General features: G+C 45.6%; 1 protein-coding gene across 1 annotated transcript in view; it reads left to right on the top strand.

Annotated features, from left to right (window-relative positions):
* The first annotated feature begins 14832 nt into the window (after positions 1–14832).
* LOC119396287 (arylsulfatase J-like) overlaps positions 14833–17090 on the top strand; it is a 48719-nt gene continuing 46461 nt past the window's right edge. The window contains exon 1 of the mRNA XM_049415902.1: positions 14833–15082. Coding sequence (XP_049271859.1) covers positions 14846–15082 — 237 coding nt within the window. The 5' untranslated portion in view covers positions 14833–14845. The remainder of the gene's footprint in view (positions 15083–17090) is intronic.

The raw sequence follows: 17090 nt of genomic DNA, 5'->3' as shown, positions 1-17090 counted from the left end.
CGCCTCCCGATCGGTCGAGTTTTGCAGTCGGTGTTTCGGTTGTTTGAAGTGTGCCTGCTCTGTGTGCTCGTCCTTTACCTTCTGCCAGTGCTGCTTATTACGAAGATGCACTATACTCAAAGGGAGACCTGCAGCTTCATATCGTGGAGCACTCGAACTGAAACGGTATGTACTACTATCACGTTGCTACGGCCAGCGCTTTGTTAACTCCGAGAGCGCGATCTAATGCCGTTAACTAAGCTTTCCTTAACTGGTTGACGATCGGTGAGCATTTGTTAACGTAGCGAGCATTGTTAACGTAGTGAGTGCATTGTTTCATCGGGATGAAGGCAAAGTTGTGTGACATTAGGCGCGGGCAGGCTTTGCTTTGTTTGGTGTTGAAAGCAGTGTGCGCATGCGCGGCTGTGATTCGGAGGGGGATTTGAACGCAGTTGTGGCGGTGACCGCCTGTCGGCGGTGGTGTTGGAAGGGGGCCCCGCTCTCGATGAACCACTATTTTGATTTAAGAATAGTTGGGCTGTGACGGCGCCTGTTACCTCTAAGCGTCAAGCGTGTCTAAGGCGCGTATGCTTCGGCCTGTTCGTAATTCAAGTGCATTTTTTGTCGCACAAGAAAAAAAAAGAAACAGGACAGAAAACAACGACGTGGTGTCCGCGTCGTTCTTTTCCGTCCGTGTTCGTTTTGTGCGCTAAAACTACCGTGATGCTCGGGTTGATGCGTGTGGGTCATTTTAACGCAGCATGTTGCTTCGTTTTAGGTACGCCGCGCGAAGCTCGCCTAAGTGCTAATACATTCCGTTTCGTTAAATTCGTACCGATGTTTTAATTCATCCGTAACATAGGTTTCCTGATAATGCGGGCACCCGCGCACGGGGAGCCGTTCGTTAAACTTGACTTGTGTTCGAATGAATTTTTCATGTCTATGTGTGGCCGAATCGCCTTGAATACCTGAACTGTGCTCGAGATCAGTGTGCACTTAGACGTGCGCAGGGTTCCCCATCAGGGGGGAGGGAAGTAGGAATGTTAATTGCTGCCCCCCTCCCCCCGCCTTACTAAAAAGTCAAAGTATGGGGGCAGACATTGCGCCCCCCCCCCTCTGTCTGAATTGACTAGGGGGGGGGGGGGCGCACCCTCCCCCCTTCGTGCGTACGCCTGAGTGCCCGCATTTGAGCACAATTTATTTTATTCTGTTTGTTTCCATTATGTCTAGCTTTCATTATTTTTTTGTGGTTATTAAGAGTTATATGCGCCTCGCCTCGCTTTGTCGTTGTAACTTCGCTAAATGCTTTTACGTGTACAAACATTAAAAAACGCAGTTTGCACGACCACCTCCAATGATATTATTTAGTAAAACACAAGCTTAATGATTTATAAGAGATTTTAAATTCTCCAATCATCTTCAAGGCTGCAAGTTGCAGCCTTGAAGAGAAGTCCTTGTGCATAGTTTTGTTTTATATGCTTTTTATCGATGTGCAGGAATCCTTCATGCCACTAAAGAATGCTCCTTTTTCTTTAAAAATGCGGATGATATTTGTCAAATAGTACTTTCTCTTTCCCAAACAAGCTAATTGCACGCAGAAAAGCTGTTAATTCTCTCCAGTTCCATATGGGGCATCTTATGAGCTTCATATTTGGATGGTACTATCGTGAGCAATATGAGCTCGAACATGCGAGCGCGTGGCGAACAGCCTTGAACCTTACGTCGGCTGATTTGCAGCGGCGGCTGTCGGAAACAAAGCGGAAAGGGCGCCGCGCTTCCACTAGCTGTTGACCCTCCCGCTTCGATATTGTTGATGCGAAACAGCATCTTAGAGAGTGTCGAGGCCGCTAGCGGTGATATGAATTCCCATCAACGCGAACAGCCACATCAGACTAGGTAGCTGCTGAGATATCGGCTGTGACGTAGCCTGCCACGATGCGCAGGCCATGCTTGCGCATCGTTATCTCGGTGGTGTCGGCTGAGGATTTTGCCGCGCCTCATTTATTTATTTTGTTATCATTGCTAGCGGTCATTGGCACGCAATCAGCCGACATCTCGCAGCAACGCTAGCGAGGCGGGAGTACCAACAGTCAGCGGAACAGCGCCCCCCCCCCCCTATCCCCTCCAGTTTCGGCAACGCCATCCACGTATCACCCTATCTCAGCTTTAAGGCTATTTTCCACGTGCTCGCATGTTCGAGCCCATATTACTCACGATAGTACACGGTACAGAAACTGTTATTTACTGAAACAAATAATTGAAGTCTGCGTAGCGCTTTCCAGACAATGATCTTTTTATTTTTTTATCATGCAGGGAGAGAGCGTTCCAATAACACCTTGCATTGTGTACGATGGCCCCGATCTTCCCTATGCAAGCAAGCTTTTCCTCCCTGTGGACAAAGAACTGCTCTTCAGTGTGTCCAATGCCGAAGAATGAGTAGCTGCACTCATGGCAGCACATTGGCTGTTAAATATCGACTGCCATCACAAGGTGTTCAACGTTCTCGTCGCTGTTGAATGGCTCCTTCTTGGCCAGTGGGTAATGACTCCGAGGACACAAGTAGTAAAGCTCCTGAACATTTTCAAGAAAGCCTAGAAAATAGGCCTTAGCTTCTGCTTAAAGTATGTCGCCACCTGTGATTAACTCGACCTTAAGCCATAAAGTTATATTTTCATATGGTAACGAGTAGTTATTTGTTTTACATTATACAGAAACGAATACTATGGCGGTACTAGTATTTCATTTCAATTTCTTGCTCATTTTCTTGTGACATTTTAATACAAGCCATTTTGTCTGCCGATTTCAACATGTTCTCGCAGGTCATTCCACTTTGTGGTTATTGGCTTAGTTTGTGACTTTTTTGTGACTTTTTTGCAGTAGTTTTAATAATTGAGATCTTTTGCTATTGAAACTTTAGCTTAACAAAACTGCCAGTACTTGTCAGTGAAATCAGTGCATCGAATATTGTTTTAAAATTTATTTTTGAGCTATATGACAAGCTTTAAGTTTTCTGAATATTTTTTTAAAGAAATAAATACTCGTTTTATTCAATTACCAATGATTCTGTTGTCTTTGCTTGGAAAGGGATAATCTTTAAATTTCTCTGAACATGCCCGTGTAAAATTTCATTCCACTTTTGTTATGTAGGTAATGCTTCTGCAGTGCTGTCGTTGTGATAACGTCCCTATTCCCATGCATTTCCTGCATATTACCGCATTTAGCATGCGCTGCGACGTGCGCGTCGTGGCCCGATTGCTCACTTTTTTGTGTTGGTGCCACAATCTATTGCTCTTGAGAAAGTGGGAAATATTTCATAATTCCAGCAATGTGCACAGTTTTCTACTTCACTCATGTACTTTCCCAGAAGAGAGATAATATGGAGGCCTGCTGTGGAAAACGACGTTCTGAGTCCTTATAATGTTGCGTGAGTTGTCACGGAGCATTGATACCCTGCTCGTGTATCAGCTACAGCTGTGTGATGGCAGTGTTTACCCTACTAAGAAAGTCGACAGCAGGCACAATGGTGTGGGCACTGCTGGAATTTTGAAACTTTATCAATCCACTTTCTCATCAAGGGATTGCACATTTCTGAACTATCTCCTTAACAGGAGAACGACCAGACCGTACCTTGTGTGTTCCAGTTGATTTCAAACACATACACTGATGTTATGCAGCCCATTTAAGACGATGGCACCTTATTTTATCAACAGCATGAGTGCAGGTATAAGAAGTGGCACCAATATTTCCCTTCTTGGGAAGGGCAACTACAGTGGGAAAATTCATTCTGGGGTGTGCCCAAAGGGACCAAGTGTCTGTAGTGCCCCAAGGGGGCTGACAGAGAAGGTTCGTTTGTGCTTCTCCCTGTAACTGCTATCCTTTCGAGGGCGGTTTCATCTATTACACCCCACTCGCACGGGTGTAGCTTGTTCTAAGACCCATACTGCACTATACGGCTGTGTTACAATGAAGCATGTTAAATTGAATTCCTCATTATGAAGTGGAAATAACGCCCTTGCTTCATATTTTGACACAAACGCCTTGGTCATTTGTGCTCCTTGTTTGGCGGCATACGCGATGCCGCTCCGCACACTCGAGAAAGGTCATTGAATACCGTAGAATTTGTCTCGAATGTACGAGCTCTGTGTTTATTAAAGCTTGACTTTATTTTGTACTATTGGATAACTGTGTGAACATCTTGCAATACATGTCAACACATTTTAGGTAATAACTTTGTATTCAGTCACGATTGCACTGTATATGTAAGGGCCATATATGCCGTGCTTCATATGCATTATAAAATCTGTGCTGCTGCCAGGATTTTCCCTCTGTGGCAGGAGCCACTATAATAGGTCATGCGCCCTTGAAAGGACTAGCTAAAGGGTAAGCTTTCTAGCGTTTCAATGGGAGCCAACTGGGAGGGGGGAACCACTCGAATTATGGAAATTTTTGCCTGGGTGTTTGGGTGTAATTGTGCATAAACACCCTAACGCCCTTTTCTCGTTTGGGTGTAATGTGCTTTTACACCCTACACCCTTTTTTTCATTTGGGTGTAATATGCTTTTACACCCATTGGGTGAAAGTTTGAAATTACACCCATTGTATAGGTGTAATCCTGCTTGGTACACCTATTTTTTTGGGGTGTAGGGGTGTGAGTTATAGACACCAAGTTACACCCATACGGGTGTAAAGTGGTTTACAGTGTAGCAACATTCTGGCTCGGCCTGTTCGCACAATCACTTGATCCGTCCTCCGCGTCTCCGCATATCACTCGCCCGTCATTGCTTCAGGTAATCCTCCTTCTGGCCTGCATCAGCCGGCGGGCATGGTGCCCCATATGTCCGGGCGACATGGGAGGCTGTAGATTGGTGACAAGAACAATGGCCTGGTAGCTTTTGGTTGCTGCTACGTTACAAATTTAGATTTCGAAGAGACGAAAAATTCTTTTCTCGATTTTACGAACTTCCCGATTTAACGAAATAATTCGAGAGTACTCATCTCTTTGTTAGATCGAGTTTCAACTGTATAAGTGAATGGAATTGTATTAATGAATCCACATCCCAATCTTGCGTTAATATTGTTCTGTCTTGTTTTGCCAAACGGATTCGCTGTATTTGTCGCCCTCCTGCTTGAACCCCGTGTCCGAAGCATTCAATAAATAAATAAATAAATAAATAAATAAATAAATAAATAAATAAATAATATAAGTATACATCGATATTGCAGGTTTAGCTTTTCGAAAACTTCAGACACTGGGTGCTGCACTGAATACACTCAAATCATAATTTTCTCCAAATTTACGATTAATGCGATTGCTATATCCAGGTCAGCACGGTATGTATTTTTAAGTGAATTGGCTTACACACTGGCGCGGTTATCCTTTCATGAACCAGTTGTGCAAGTTATATGCCGACTTCGGCTTATGTCTTTGCGGGGGTTCAGGAATAGTTTCGTTTTCCTAGGTTTTTACAAAACTGAATATTCGTCCAGCGGTACTTATTAACTTCCCATGGGACAATAGTGTCTCGCACGTAAATTGGAGATATCCCTTAGGAAATTATACATTGTGCCGCCGTATCTCACTGCAATTTTTTGGTCTGCGCTGCGCTGTGCCCTCTCTGTTATGCCAGTCAGCAGGGGCATAGCAAGAAATTTTTTTCGGTGCGGGCATAGCAAGAAATTTTTTTCGGTGCGGGGGGGGGGGAGGGTTGTTCAACCCCACTTTGCCCCGAATGCAAAGATGTTACTTGGATCGTGTTTCGACTTGGCTTGAGGAAGTAGGACCGAAGCAAGGAGCAGACTTGAAAACGCCCAAGTCAGCCTCATAGACGCGAATCACCCCTCCCCCGAAATATATCAGGGGCAGGAGGTTGTGGCCTCCCCCCACCCGTGGCTGCACGCCAGTGCCGGTCAGGAACCTGAAAATGCAAGCCATTGCTTACTAACCTGCCGTCGACTTACAAAATGCACAGAAGAATTTCGAAGTTTCATTTCATTCAGACAATTGGCTATTCCTCTAAAATCTCAAAACATTGCGTTGTAACATGGTTGTGACTGTGAACCATACCGGCAAAGATTGAACACATTATGCACGCAGTTGTGCCCAGGAAAACAATACAGTTAGTGCAACAGCAGCGGCGATAGCGTCATATAACGCGTCGGCTATTTATACATCAGTCACGGTATACATTTCCAGCACGGTCGCTGGGGCTCGCGTACGTTGCAGTGGTTGCAGGCCGTATTCGTATACGTCAATACGTACACTATTCGCGCTGTGCACGCTTTAGAACAAAGCGGTCGAGAAGATTCCGATACTTTCAGGCGCGGCTTACGCCGAGCACACGGATAACAAGAGTAACAGCTTCAACCATAAAAACCTGATAGCAGGAAAATAATGAGCCCATTCCACACGCACATCGTACGAAGTTAGACAATGGTTAGATGTATTTATTTTCATCATATGGAAGTGGTATTCACAATATATATCTTTGTGATTGCTGTGATATGCTCTGATTGGTTCGGTTATACAACCTGCTACAGATTTTTTTACCAGAGTTAAATCTGCACACGGCCGTTGTTGAGTGACTTAGATTGGTGTGGCACTTTAAACCAAGCTATAGCTGTACTGGCACAATCTGTGTGAACTATTTGTTGTCTGCTTTGAAATGTGAGCATTCGTTTATTCCACGTTTATTATTATTATCACCATTATCATCATCATCATTATTATCAGGGTTGGAGTTCTTGAAGCAGCCCCTTCACCTCCTCTGCAGGTCGGCCCGGTATTGCACTATATCCGGAATCGGTCGACGCTCACCTCTTTAATTGTAGGCATCATAAATATATGACGCATATTTTCACCTTACTGCAGCGTGGCTTACTCCCCTCTTCCTTTTAACCACCGTCTTCTTGGACAATCCCCTGTAGTGGGTGAGCGACTTCGAAGTTCGAATGAAGAGTAAACAAGCAAACGCGTCAAGAAGTACACCGTGTAAAGAACGTGGCTGAGGTGTGGAGTTGGGGGCCTAACGGGCTCCGGGACCCGGGCTCGTAGGGTCTTCCACCCGGACGCTGTGTGGTTTCCCGACGACGTGTATAGAGACGCTCCCGGTTCTGGGAAGAAGTGGCGGCGTCTCACGACGACAGACCACTACGGGGCTTTACCATCTCGAGCGGCGTCTGCGCACATCGCTGCTCCAGCTGCCTTGTAGGCCTTACCAGGCGTTGGTCTCACCTATATCATCAGGAGAAACACTCACGGTGATTGTATAATTCTCCTCCAAGTTTTGTTGAGAAGAATGCCGAATCGCTTGTTAACGCTGCGCATCTGCGGTCACCACACCGCTTCCACGAGTACTTCTAATCCATTGCGATTTATTTCATGCAGTAAGCGAGTCATATTACCACTGAGTGAACTGCCGTTGGGATGTTGTCACCTTATGGCAATCATGATCCTCGGCGCTATTTGATGTTATGTGAAGTGTATGTGTGTATGTGTCTGCGTGTGCGTGCAGGTACTTTTTCAAATCTCGCTCGCGGAAAAACTAAAACCGCAGTAGCTATTATCACGAAGGAAAATATTTTAATACTACATAATTAATATGCTCTACAACAGTCTAAGTGTTAGTAAAATAATAATTATGAACTGATCACCTGACCTCACTTAAAAAATACTCTAGCTGGGTTTGTCAAGAGGACAGCAAACAATACTAAGTCGGTTGGATTAACGTGCACGTAGGGTTTTTTTTTTTTTTTTTTTTAAAGCTTGGCCCGAGTTAGCTGAAGCACTCTGTCGAAGTATGATAGGGCTGGGCACAGTGGCGCACCGACCGGGGCTCCCGCTTCCTCACTGTCTCATGCACTTTCCTGCATAGGTCGGCAAAAAATGCGGAGCTCACTCAGACGCATTCAAGAAATATATCTTGCGCCTTGGGCTCACTCGCACTCAGACTCACCAAAATTTTCTACAACTGGACTCACTTGGACTCAGACTCACTAAACTTTTTTCTCAACCGCACTCGCTAGGACTCAAGCTCACCAAAATATTACTCACTCGGACTCAGGCTCACGGCTCAGGCTGACTCAGCGCTCGTGTTGTTGTCTTCTTTTCTGTGTCTTTCGTCTTTTGCGCTGTTCCGAAATGACTTATCTGAGTCTGAGTGAGTCGAATCATGAGTCCGTTAGCCTATAATTAGCTTTTTCGACCACGGTGTCTATGCTATTTAACGCCAGTATCTCGCGTAATCGGTGCTCTAATTGGCTCCTTTTGATCTCGTACCTTCAAATACGAGCTATCAGTGGTTGCAACACAGTAAGGACATCTCTATTGAAAGGCATGACCCACACGAGATATCAAGAACTTAAAGAGACTGCGGAGGGAAGTCAAGGCACCCCCCCCCCCTTTTTTCTTCTGTAACTCTATATAGCCACTAATCAACAAATATTGAGCTGGCGAATGAACGCTAGTGCGTTGAAGCATGTGTGAGTAGACGTGAGTGTAAATGTGAGCCGCCATAAGGCTGATAGTAATGCTGAAGTTGAGTAGACAGGACCATAGGTCGGCAAAGGATGTGGAGCTCACTCAGACTCGCTCATGAAATATATCTTGCGCTTAGGGGTCACGCAGACTCACCGAAATTTTCCTCATCCGGACTCACTCAGACTCAGACTCGCGACTCGACCATAGTCTGAGGAACTGAGGAACTTGATTTTTCAATTTTACGATTTATGCAATAATAATGCGCGTCGACGGCCTTGGACTACAGAAACAGATTTCGGCTCAGAGGAATCGTAATGCAGGATTTTCTGCGCTTACAATTTAGAACATGCTCAGCTGCAGTGTTTTTTAACAGCATCACGCGACCGCCAACCGGCCGGCATGTCAGCACCCTTATCACGGCACGGAGCGGCAGGGGCTTAGCCAGAAATTTTTTTCAGGGGGGGGGGGGGTTCAACCATACTTTATGTATGTTCGTGCGTGCGTTTGCATGTGCCCATGTATATATACGCAAGCAAAACTGAAAAATTTCGGGGGGGGGGGGTTGAACCCCCCCAACCCCCCCCCCCCTGGCTACGCCCCTGCGGAGCGGCAAAGTAAGCACTGTGCCGAACAACTTCGTTGGGAACTGTTACGCTTTAGTTTATTGAATTTGCAGTTTACTTTCTACGTGCACTGCTTTGCGGAACGGCTTCTTGATCCTGTCAAGCTCTTTCAAGACATTTCGATGAAACGCTCAGGAGATCAATATCATCATCATCATTGATCTTATACTATCATGGGTAATTTTATTTGCTGTTTAATTTGCATAATCTTTTGCATCTGATTCGCACTGTTGTATCACTGTGCTTCGTTATTATTATTATTATTATTATTATTATTATTATTATTATTATTATTATTATTATTATTATTATTATTATTATTTTGTTATTCGCGCACTATACGATACGTTTCGTCTGAAATAATTTTTCAGCTACCACACAACGATCGTCCCGCATTTCTCTGTCTTCGCTTGCCGTGTGCTGCCTTCATGGCCCGCAGTTACGTTGACCTCAATAACAGTGAGGCCGCGGAGTATAAGATATGCGGCATATAGCTGGCCGATAGCTGTGTATGTTTTTGTCTTGATGCAGCGATCGGAACCAGTTTCGCAACTTGTACAGACGACGACACTACGCTTCAACGCGCGCTATAACCACCACAAATTTGGCGCATTTCTATCAGTGTTTTGTCGCCAACCGCAGTCGACGGGCGTCCGCAATCATCTCAAGGAGGCTATAGAAAAAGTAAGTTGTTTTTTTTTCAGCCTCCTTGAATCGTCGTTGCCGCCTGCTTCAGCTCAATGCTATATACAGACGCTCAGCTCCGTAATCATCACGAACAAAACTTCAATACGCACAAACAATTTTTATGATACTCTTACTATCTCTACCCCACGGCCTGGTCATGCTATTAGCAAACGAACTGCGCAAGTGATATCTAGTCGTTTGAAAGATTTTGCGCGTGCATATCATGGCACAATGTTTATTTGAAATATATAATAATTGTTGGGGTTTAACGTCCCAAAACCACGATATGATTATGAGAGACGCCGTAGTGGAGGGCTCCGAAAATCTTCACCACATGGGGTTCTTCAACGTGCACTTAAAGGCCAACTCCGGCGATTTTTCGAGGTCGATGGATCTCAATGAAATTCGCTGGGTATGTTCCTTTGCACGTTTCCGTCATTTATGCCAAATTACAGGCTTGAGACATGCGCAGATTGTTTGCAAACGAATTTTAAAGATTGTCTGCAAACGCCCTCCTAGCTTCCCACAATTATTGGCAACATTGCGTCTGTGACGTCAGTATTGGGAAGGCGGCGGAAGTGACGCAGCCGAGGGCACCGCTAAGTTCGGCGCTTCAGCCGCTACAGCGAGCGTCTGCTGTGCACAAGGCGACAGTCAGCGTTGGTTTGGCCGGCGCTTCGCTGGTCGTCCCGGCTGTCACACTTTTCATACTCGGCGCCGGCGTGACCGGCATGCCTTGCACGACTTCCGGTTCGTTCGTGACAACGTCTACGTCATACGTAGACAGCACACTCGGTTGGGTTTCGGCTTCGGTGTTGCGCTTTTTTGCTTATTTAAAATTATTCTCCAATTTGCCGAGTATATCTGCTATCCGGCCCGTAACAGGAGCGTCTCAGGAACATAAAAGCACCATTACTTTGACAAGGCCAAAAAATCGCCGGAGTTGGCCTGCGATTTTTCGAGGTCGATGGATCTCAATGAAATTCGCTGGGTACGTTCCTTTGCACGTTTCCGTCATTTATGCCAAATTACAGGCTTGAGACATGCGCAGATTGTTTGCAAATGAATTTTAAAGATTGTCTGCAAACGCCCTCCTGGCTTCCCACAATTATTGGCAACATTGCGTCTGTGACGTCAGTATTGGGAAGGCGGCGGAAGTGACGCAGCCGAGGGCACCGCTAACTTCGGGGCTTCGGCCGCTACAGCGAGCGTCTGTTGTGCACAAGGCGACAGACAGCGTTGGTTTGGCCGGCACTTCGCTGGTCGTCCCGGCTGTCACAGTTTTCATACTCCGCGCCGGCGTGACCGGCATGCCTTTCACGACTTCCGGTTCGTTCGTAACAACGTCTACGTCATACGTAGACAGACTCAGTTTGGTTTCGGTGTTGCGCTTTTTTGCTTATTTAATATTTTTCTCCAATTTGCCAAGTATTTCTGCTATCGGGCCCGTAACAGGAGCGTCTCAGCAACATAAAAGCACCATTACTTTGACATGGCCAAAAAATCGCCGGAGTTGGCCTTTAAATCTAAGTACAGGGGCCTCTACCATTCTCGCCTCCATCGAAAATGCGTCCGCCGCGGCCGGGATTCGATCCCGCGACCTGCGGGTTAACAGTCGAGCACCTTAACCACTAGACCACCGTGGCGGGTTAGTATTTGAAACGTATGTGCAGTTAACGTCACAGGAAACAGCATTTAAAGGGGGGGGGGGGGGCGCTGCAAAACCCCACTGTCTATGGCGCATGCGCTGCTGAACTTGAGGTCGCTGGTTCGATCCCGGGCGTGACGGCCACATCTTCGATAGTATACAGGGTGTTTTTTTTTAGACAATACAGATTTTTAATAAAAATCCTATGACAGTAAGGCTCCTGTCGTTTTCGCACACGAACTCCACGTCGAGGCGGAAATGCTTTGCCGCAGTTAAAGTGACCCTGTTGCGACTAATTAACAAAAACTCGTTAATTCACTTTTGAATTATTGACTTGGGGAGGTGTTTATATTACAAAGTTGTAGTGCGTGCCAATTTATGGCATACATATTTTATAGAAATCACAAGAGCTGCACGTAGTTCGAGATATTCATTATCGAATCTTGGGCGAAATTGAAACTGATTGCGTAAAGCACGCACGAAGCGCGGCCGCTCTGCTGCGTCAGACCGGAACTACCCGTCACATGGGAGTGACGAAATTTGAATGATGGCGCACCGCGGCCGTATGTTATCGTGAAAAGCTGCAGTTCATCTCACTTGTGCCCGCGCATCGCCTTAGTTTTGCGCGCAGTGCTTGGTGCTTGTCTGTTTCTTTCGAACTGTGCACAAGAAAACCGCAATACCAGCGTCTTCTTTGTCTGGGAAGCATAAAACTCAGGGGCGGCCACTGCGGCGCTTCTTCTTGCAGACAGGCGATATAGTTTTTCGCCTCTCCATAGTTTAAGAAAGAAACAGATATATGCACCACCCGTCGCACGCAAACATTAAGCTGTCTGCTAATGTATTTCAGAATGCTTGCCGATTTTTCTGACCAGATTATGCTCTGGCGCGCCTTCATTCAAATTTCATCACTTCCCTGTCACGTGTTTTTCCGATGTTCCACAGCGCTTTGTGCGCGCCGGGTGCGATCAGTTTCGATTTCGCCCTTGAAATTCGACGATGAATATCTCGAACTACGTGCAACTTTTGTAATTTCTAAAAAAATAGGTATGCCATAAATTGGCACACGCACTACAACTTTGTAATATATACACCTGCCCTCAAGTAAATAATTTAAAAGTTGATTGACGAGTTCTTGTTAATTAGTAGCGTAAACGTCATTTTAGCTGCGGGAAAGTATTTCCGCCTCGACATAGAGTTGATGTGCGAAAACGACAGGAGCGTGACTGTCATGAAATTTTTACAGAAAATCTGTATTCTCTAAAAAAAAAAAAACACCCTGTATACAGATATACTGAAATGCACAAATGATAGCGAAGTTATATTTAGGCGTACTTGAAAGAACACAATCGGTCATAACTAATCTGGAGTCCCATGGCACGTCTCATAACCAGATTATGACATTTTCAAGTAAAACGCCATATATACTTTATTCGTTAATGTAAACGCTAAGTGTCTCAAGTGTCTTCTTCTTAGGAACACCTGCAGGTAGGATGAACAGATAACTTTTCGTTTGTTTCGCCGTACCCCCTAATCCGTGAAAAGAACAGTTCATCATTTCGTGAGAGCTTAGCAAACTAAAATAGTTACACGTGCGTCGATAAGTCAATGTTGTTTTCAACGAAACACAGGAAGGCCCACAAGTTCCAGCAGAAACTCAAACAGCGACTGAATGAATAGTACCGTGACAACTGCGTAGCATTACAACATCAAATAAAAAACGGCGTAAATTGAAAGCACATTTCAAATTAAGCGTGCAGCACTTATCGAACTACCGATCAATGTACAGCGGGGCTTTTTTAAGCGAAGCTTGTCATGAGTTTGATTCATGGCTGCGCTAAAAACACGTACAACAGAAGAGACGTGCACAGGACGGGCGCAAACTACCAACTTTATTACTGAACGCCAAAGTAAACCTATATATGCACGAATCTCATCACGTGCTCTCTTTTGCGCCCCTTCGCGACTGATTAGCAACATACCCCCCTGGGGCTATCTTTCTTTGAAGCATGGTCATGATATGGTCAAACAATTAACAAGCAAAGAATTGACAGAACCACAAGGCCGATAAAACTAAAAATTGGAAGTAAAAAACCAGGACACTGTGTGTCATTCATATAAAGCCGTCTAAAAATTGCAGCTCTTTTTGGAGCAATGTCAAAGAAGACATGCTTACGCAATGGTCAGATTTCTTGTTAATAAAATAGGCCTCAACAACTTCCCTTTGCAACTTGTTCCTTGATTTAGACAAAAAAACAGTGTCTTCGAAATTTGGCATGCACCCGCAACGCCTGCAATGAAAGTCTAGGTGCCCGCCGGTATTTGTGCGTACCGCTAAACTATGCTCTCGCGCCAAGTTACAAGTTTGCACCAACTGGCCCAAATGAAAGCATTACTTGTCATGAGGTCTATATTTCCGTGGCGGCTTTCATGCATGCGAAAAACCCGGCGTTGCAGCGTTTATCGAGGTGACATTTTATTGTTGCCTGGATATGAACGCCGTTGTTGCCAGTAGCAACTGAGGTGTTACGCTACTAAGCACGTGGATGAAGGCCCGATCATGGAGGAAGGAATGAGCTATGAGGGAGCATTGCGCAATTAGAAAGAACGAACGAACGAACGAACGAAAGAAAGACAGAAAGAAAGAAAAAAAGAAAGAAAGAAGGAAAGAAAGAAAGAAGAAGAAAGAAAGAAAGAAAGAAAGAAAGAAAGAAAGAAAGAAAGAAAGAAAGAAAGAAAGAAAGAAAGAAAAGTAGTACGTCAGGCACGCACACAGCTTCGCTTGCCCCCGTTTTCCCGATAGGGAAGCGGCTCCTGCATTTTATTATTATTTTTTATTATTTTGCAACCAGGAGGGTGATTCTGGACACGGTCAAATCCCCCCTGATTGTCGAATTCACCGTCTTATCGGTTCTAGCTGGTCCAGAGGCAAGATACGACTTCTCTGATTGGCTCAAAATATCGCGATTTCAGTATTTCAGAATGTGGCGGAATTCGACAGCGTTCCCGTGTAGCCAGTCGAACACGCAGCTCCGTGCTCCATGTATACATTCTCGTTGTCTTGGTGATCTGCTACCCTGAACTGGCTGTTTGACCATTCCGATTATGCTTTGAATCGGTGCTATGGGAGCCCGAAGAAAAGGAGAGGAGAAGCACTGGCGAAGGCCTGTTGTCGAGTGAGCGAATGGGTGCACGATGGCACGAGGGGAGCCGATGCGAGGTAAACACACCCAAGACTGCCGTAGTCGACGTGTCGGAGACCATCGATGGTGTCGCGTATGAACGCACGCTCTCCACATACACGCTATCACTCAGTGGGAAGGGAGCACCGCTACATACATATCGGGTTCCCGAAGGGCGCGCTCATGTGCCTTATCATTCGCGGACAAAAGAGGCGGCGGTGTACAACGGATCAACCGCCAGTGTGTACTCATGCTGCAGGTCGTGCTGTGGCAGCCTCGCGGCGGGGCGCCCGATCGAGGTCGTCGCCAGCCGAATGACAGCGCCCTCACCGCAGCCGCGGATATGGAGGCATCACGGGTAACCTTCCTGCTGCTGTGCGTTGTGTCGGCCGCCCTACTGACCGGCGCCGTCTTCTTCGCGCTGCGCCAGGATGCCTCCAAGCCGCTGACTCAGCCGCACATCGTGTTCATCCTCGCGGACGACCTGGTGAGCACGCTCTCGCTGTTGACGCACCGCTTCCGCTGGACCGCGCGGTTCGTGTGCAGTTACACGGTCTACATGTTGTCACGACTCACGGGGTGAGAGTATTCAAAAGAAAGGAAGAAATGTATTTACAAAATATAGGGCGCCCAAGCGTGCGTGTCTAGGCACATCGTTTCGGCACTCGGTTGAGCTGCCGGAAGTGGTTCGAGCGCGAAGCACTGCCAGAGAACCCCCATACACTTGCACTGCGCAACCTGCGGCGGCGCGGGAAATTCCGAGCGTTTTCTCTCGACATACCGGTGCCCTTTCACCCTCAAATCTCTCTGACTAGAACTGCTGAAAGGAAGACGTACGCATGCTGCGATTTACCTGGTGCTGGTTTATATTTGAAGTAAACGTGTAAGGCTGCTTTCTACGTTTATTTCCATTCTCTTATGCAATATTTTTTTCTATGTCTACGGATTTGCTTTGTTTTTTCGCGTGTGTGAGTGGGATGAGAAACTCAGGAAAGGGAAATAAGAAATACTACGGAATTTCCTTAAACGCTCAAGACTGGGGGGTTCGACGCGTTTACGTGGCACCTTACAGTGCAAAAACTCCGCCCAGCTTTCACGTTAAGCCCTTGCTTATAGGTAATTTCTAAGTAAGGTGATATCAGGTCATGGCCGACATTAGTGCAGGATTGGCTCGTAGATGTTCCAGCTGCGTTTTGATGCATCGATCGGAAGGTTTTCTTCCCCGCGATAGCTTTCTCACGAAATTGCATACGGATGATTTCTTCCGAACGCAAAATCGGAGAACAAGATTTTTAAAGTCGTATTCACAAAATGCATTTAGCAGGATGTACTCATGGGCTGTTGTTCAGGCGCAGTCGACTCATCGTAACGATCGGCGAGACGAAAGCATCTCGTGTCATTGCATCAAAGTACCAACTCGACCACATTACCGCTGCTCTCCTTAAATTGTCAACAGATGTTCGTTGTCATTAGCCGGCATACGGCCCTTTGTGAGCTTTTCGTGAATACGAGATTGGATGGCACCAGAAGGCAGCGCTGTCCTTTGAAGTATAACAGAGAGCTGAGCTAGTTGGTAAGTATTCGTTCTATAAAAAGACAGGGCGTGCATCCTTTGAAGTCTCCGTTTCTTTCTTTCTTTCTTTCTTTCTTTCTTTCTTTCTTTCTTTCTTTCTTTCTTTCTTTCTTTCTTTCTTTCTTTCTTTCTTTCTTTCTTTCTTTCTTTCTTTCTTTCTTTCTTTCTTTCTTTCTTTCTTTCTTTCTTTCTTTCTTTCTTTCTTTCTGTATTTATTTACATTGTAAACGTCGTTACACAATGGCAGGGGCCAAGATAAAAGCTGCTATAGGCAGCTGGAGAAGCTCTTAACCCCCCTGTGCTAAACCATATGGCGGCAGCAGGTTGCGGAGATGCCAGGTAACGTGATTGAGTTTTAAGAATGAGGATTTCATCTACAATGAATGACATCAATTACACAATACAAGCAAAAAATGACAAAACAATGTAAAGTACATAATTATAAGTACAGGTTTCAGAGCTCGGACGTTAAAAGAGTTCGTGAAAACAGACGCTTGCAGTGTTGAACACTGCGACAATGACTCGCCAATGAACTATAGTTCTGAAGAGCGAAATGATGTTGGAATAACGGAATAACATCCATGTCGTTTTTTTTTTTTCCTTGGCTTCCTTCCATATTGCGTTCCCGTGTGTGTTGACCAAGAAAAGTATGTAGAATTGTTTTCTCAACAGTCACCGTTAACATCCAGTCGATCCTCGCGAACCATAAAGGAGCATCATTGGAATAGAAATATAGCATTGTACTGGCAGAGGAACAAAATTTACATACCTAAGTTCGTATATGGGAACTGCTCGTTCGGATATATATTAAGGGCTGCAGGGTCCTGCGTACTGCGGAAATGTTATTGTCAAAGCGTTCGCCGCAGACCTCGAGTCGTGTTTTTAGGTGAATGTCTCCATTCCACGGGTTACTTTTGCTCTC

Source organism: Rhipicephalus sanguineus, chromosome 1 (genome assembly GCF_013339695.2).
Source record: "Rhipicephalus sanguineus isolate Rsan-2018 chromosome 1, BIME_Rsan_1.4, whole genome shotgun sequence".
NCBI lineage: Eukaryota > Metazoa > Arthropoda > Arachnida > Ixodida > Ixodidae > Rhipicephalus > Rhipicephalus sanguineus.
This window is presented reverse-complemented; position numbering and strand designations above follow the sequence as displayed.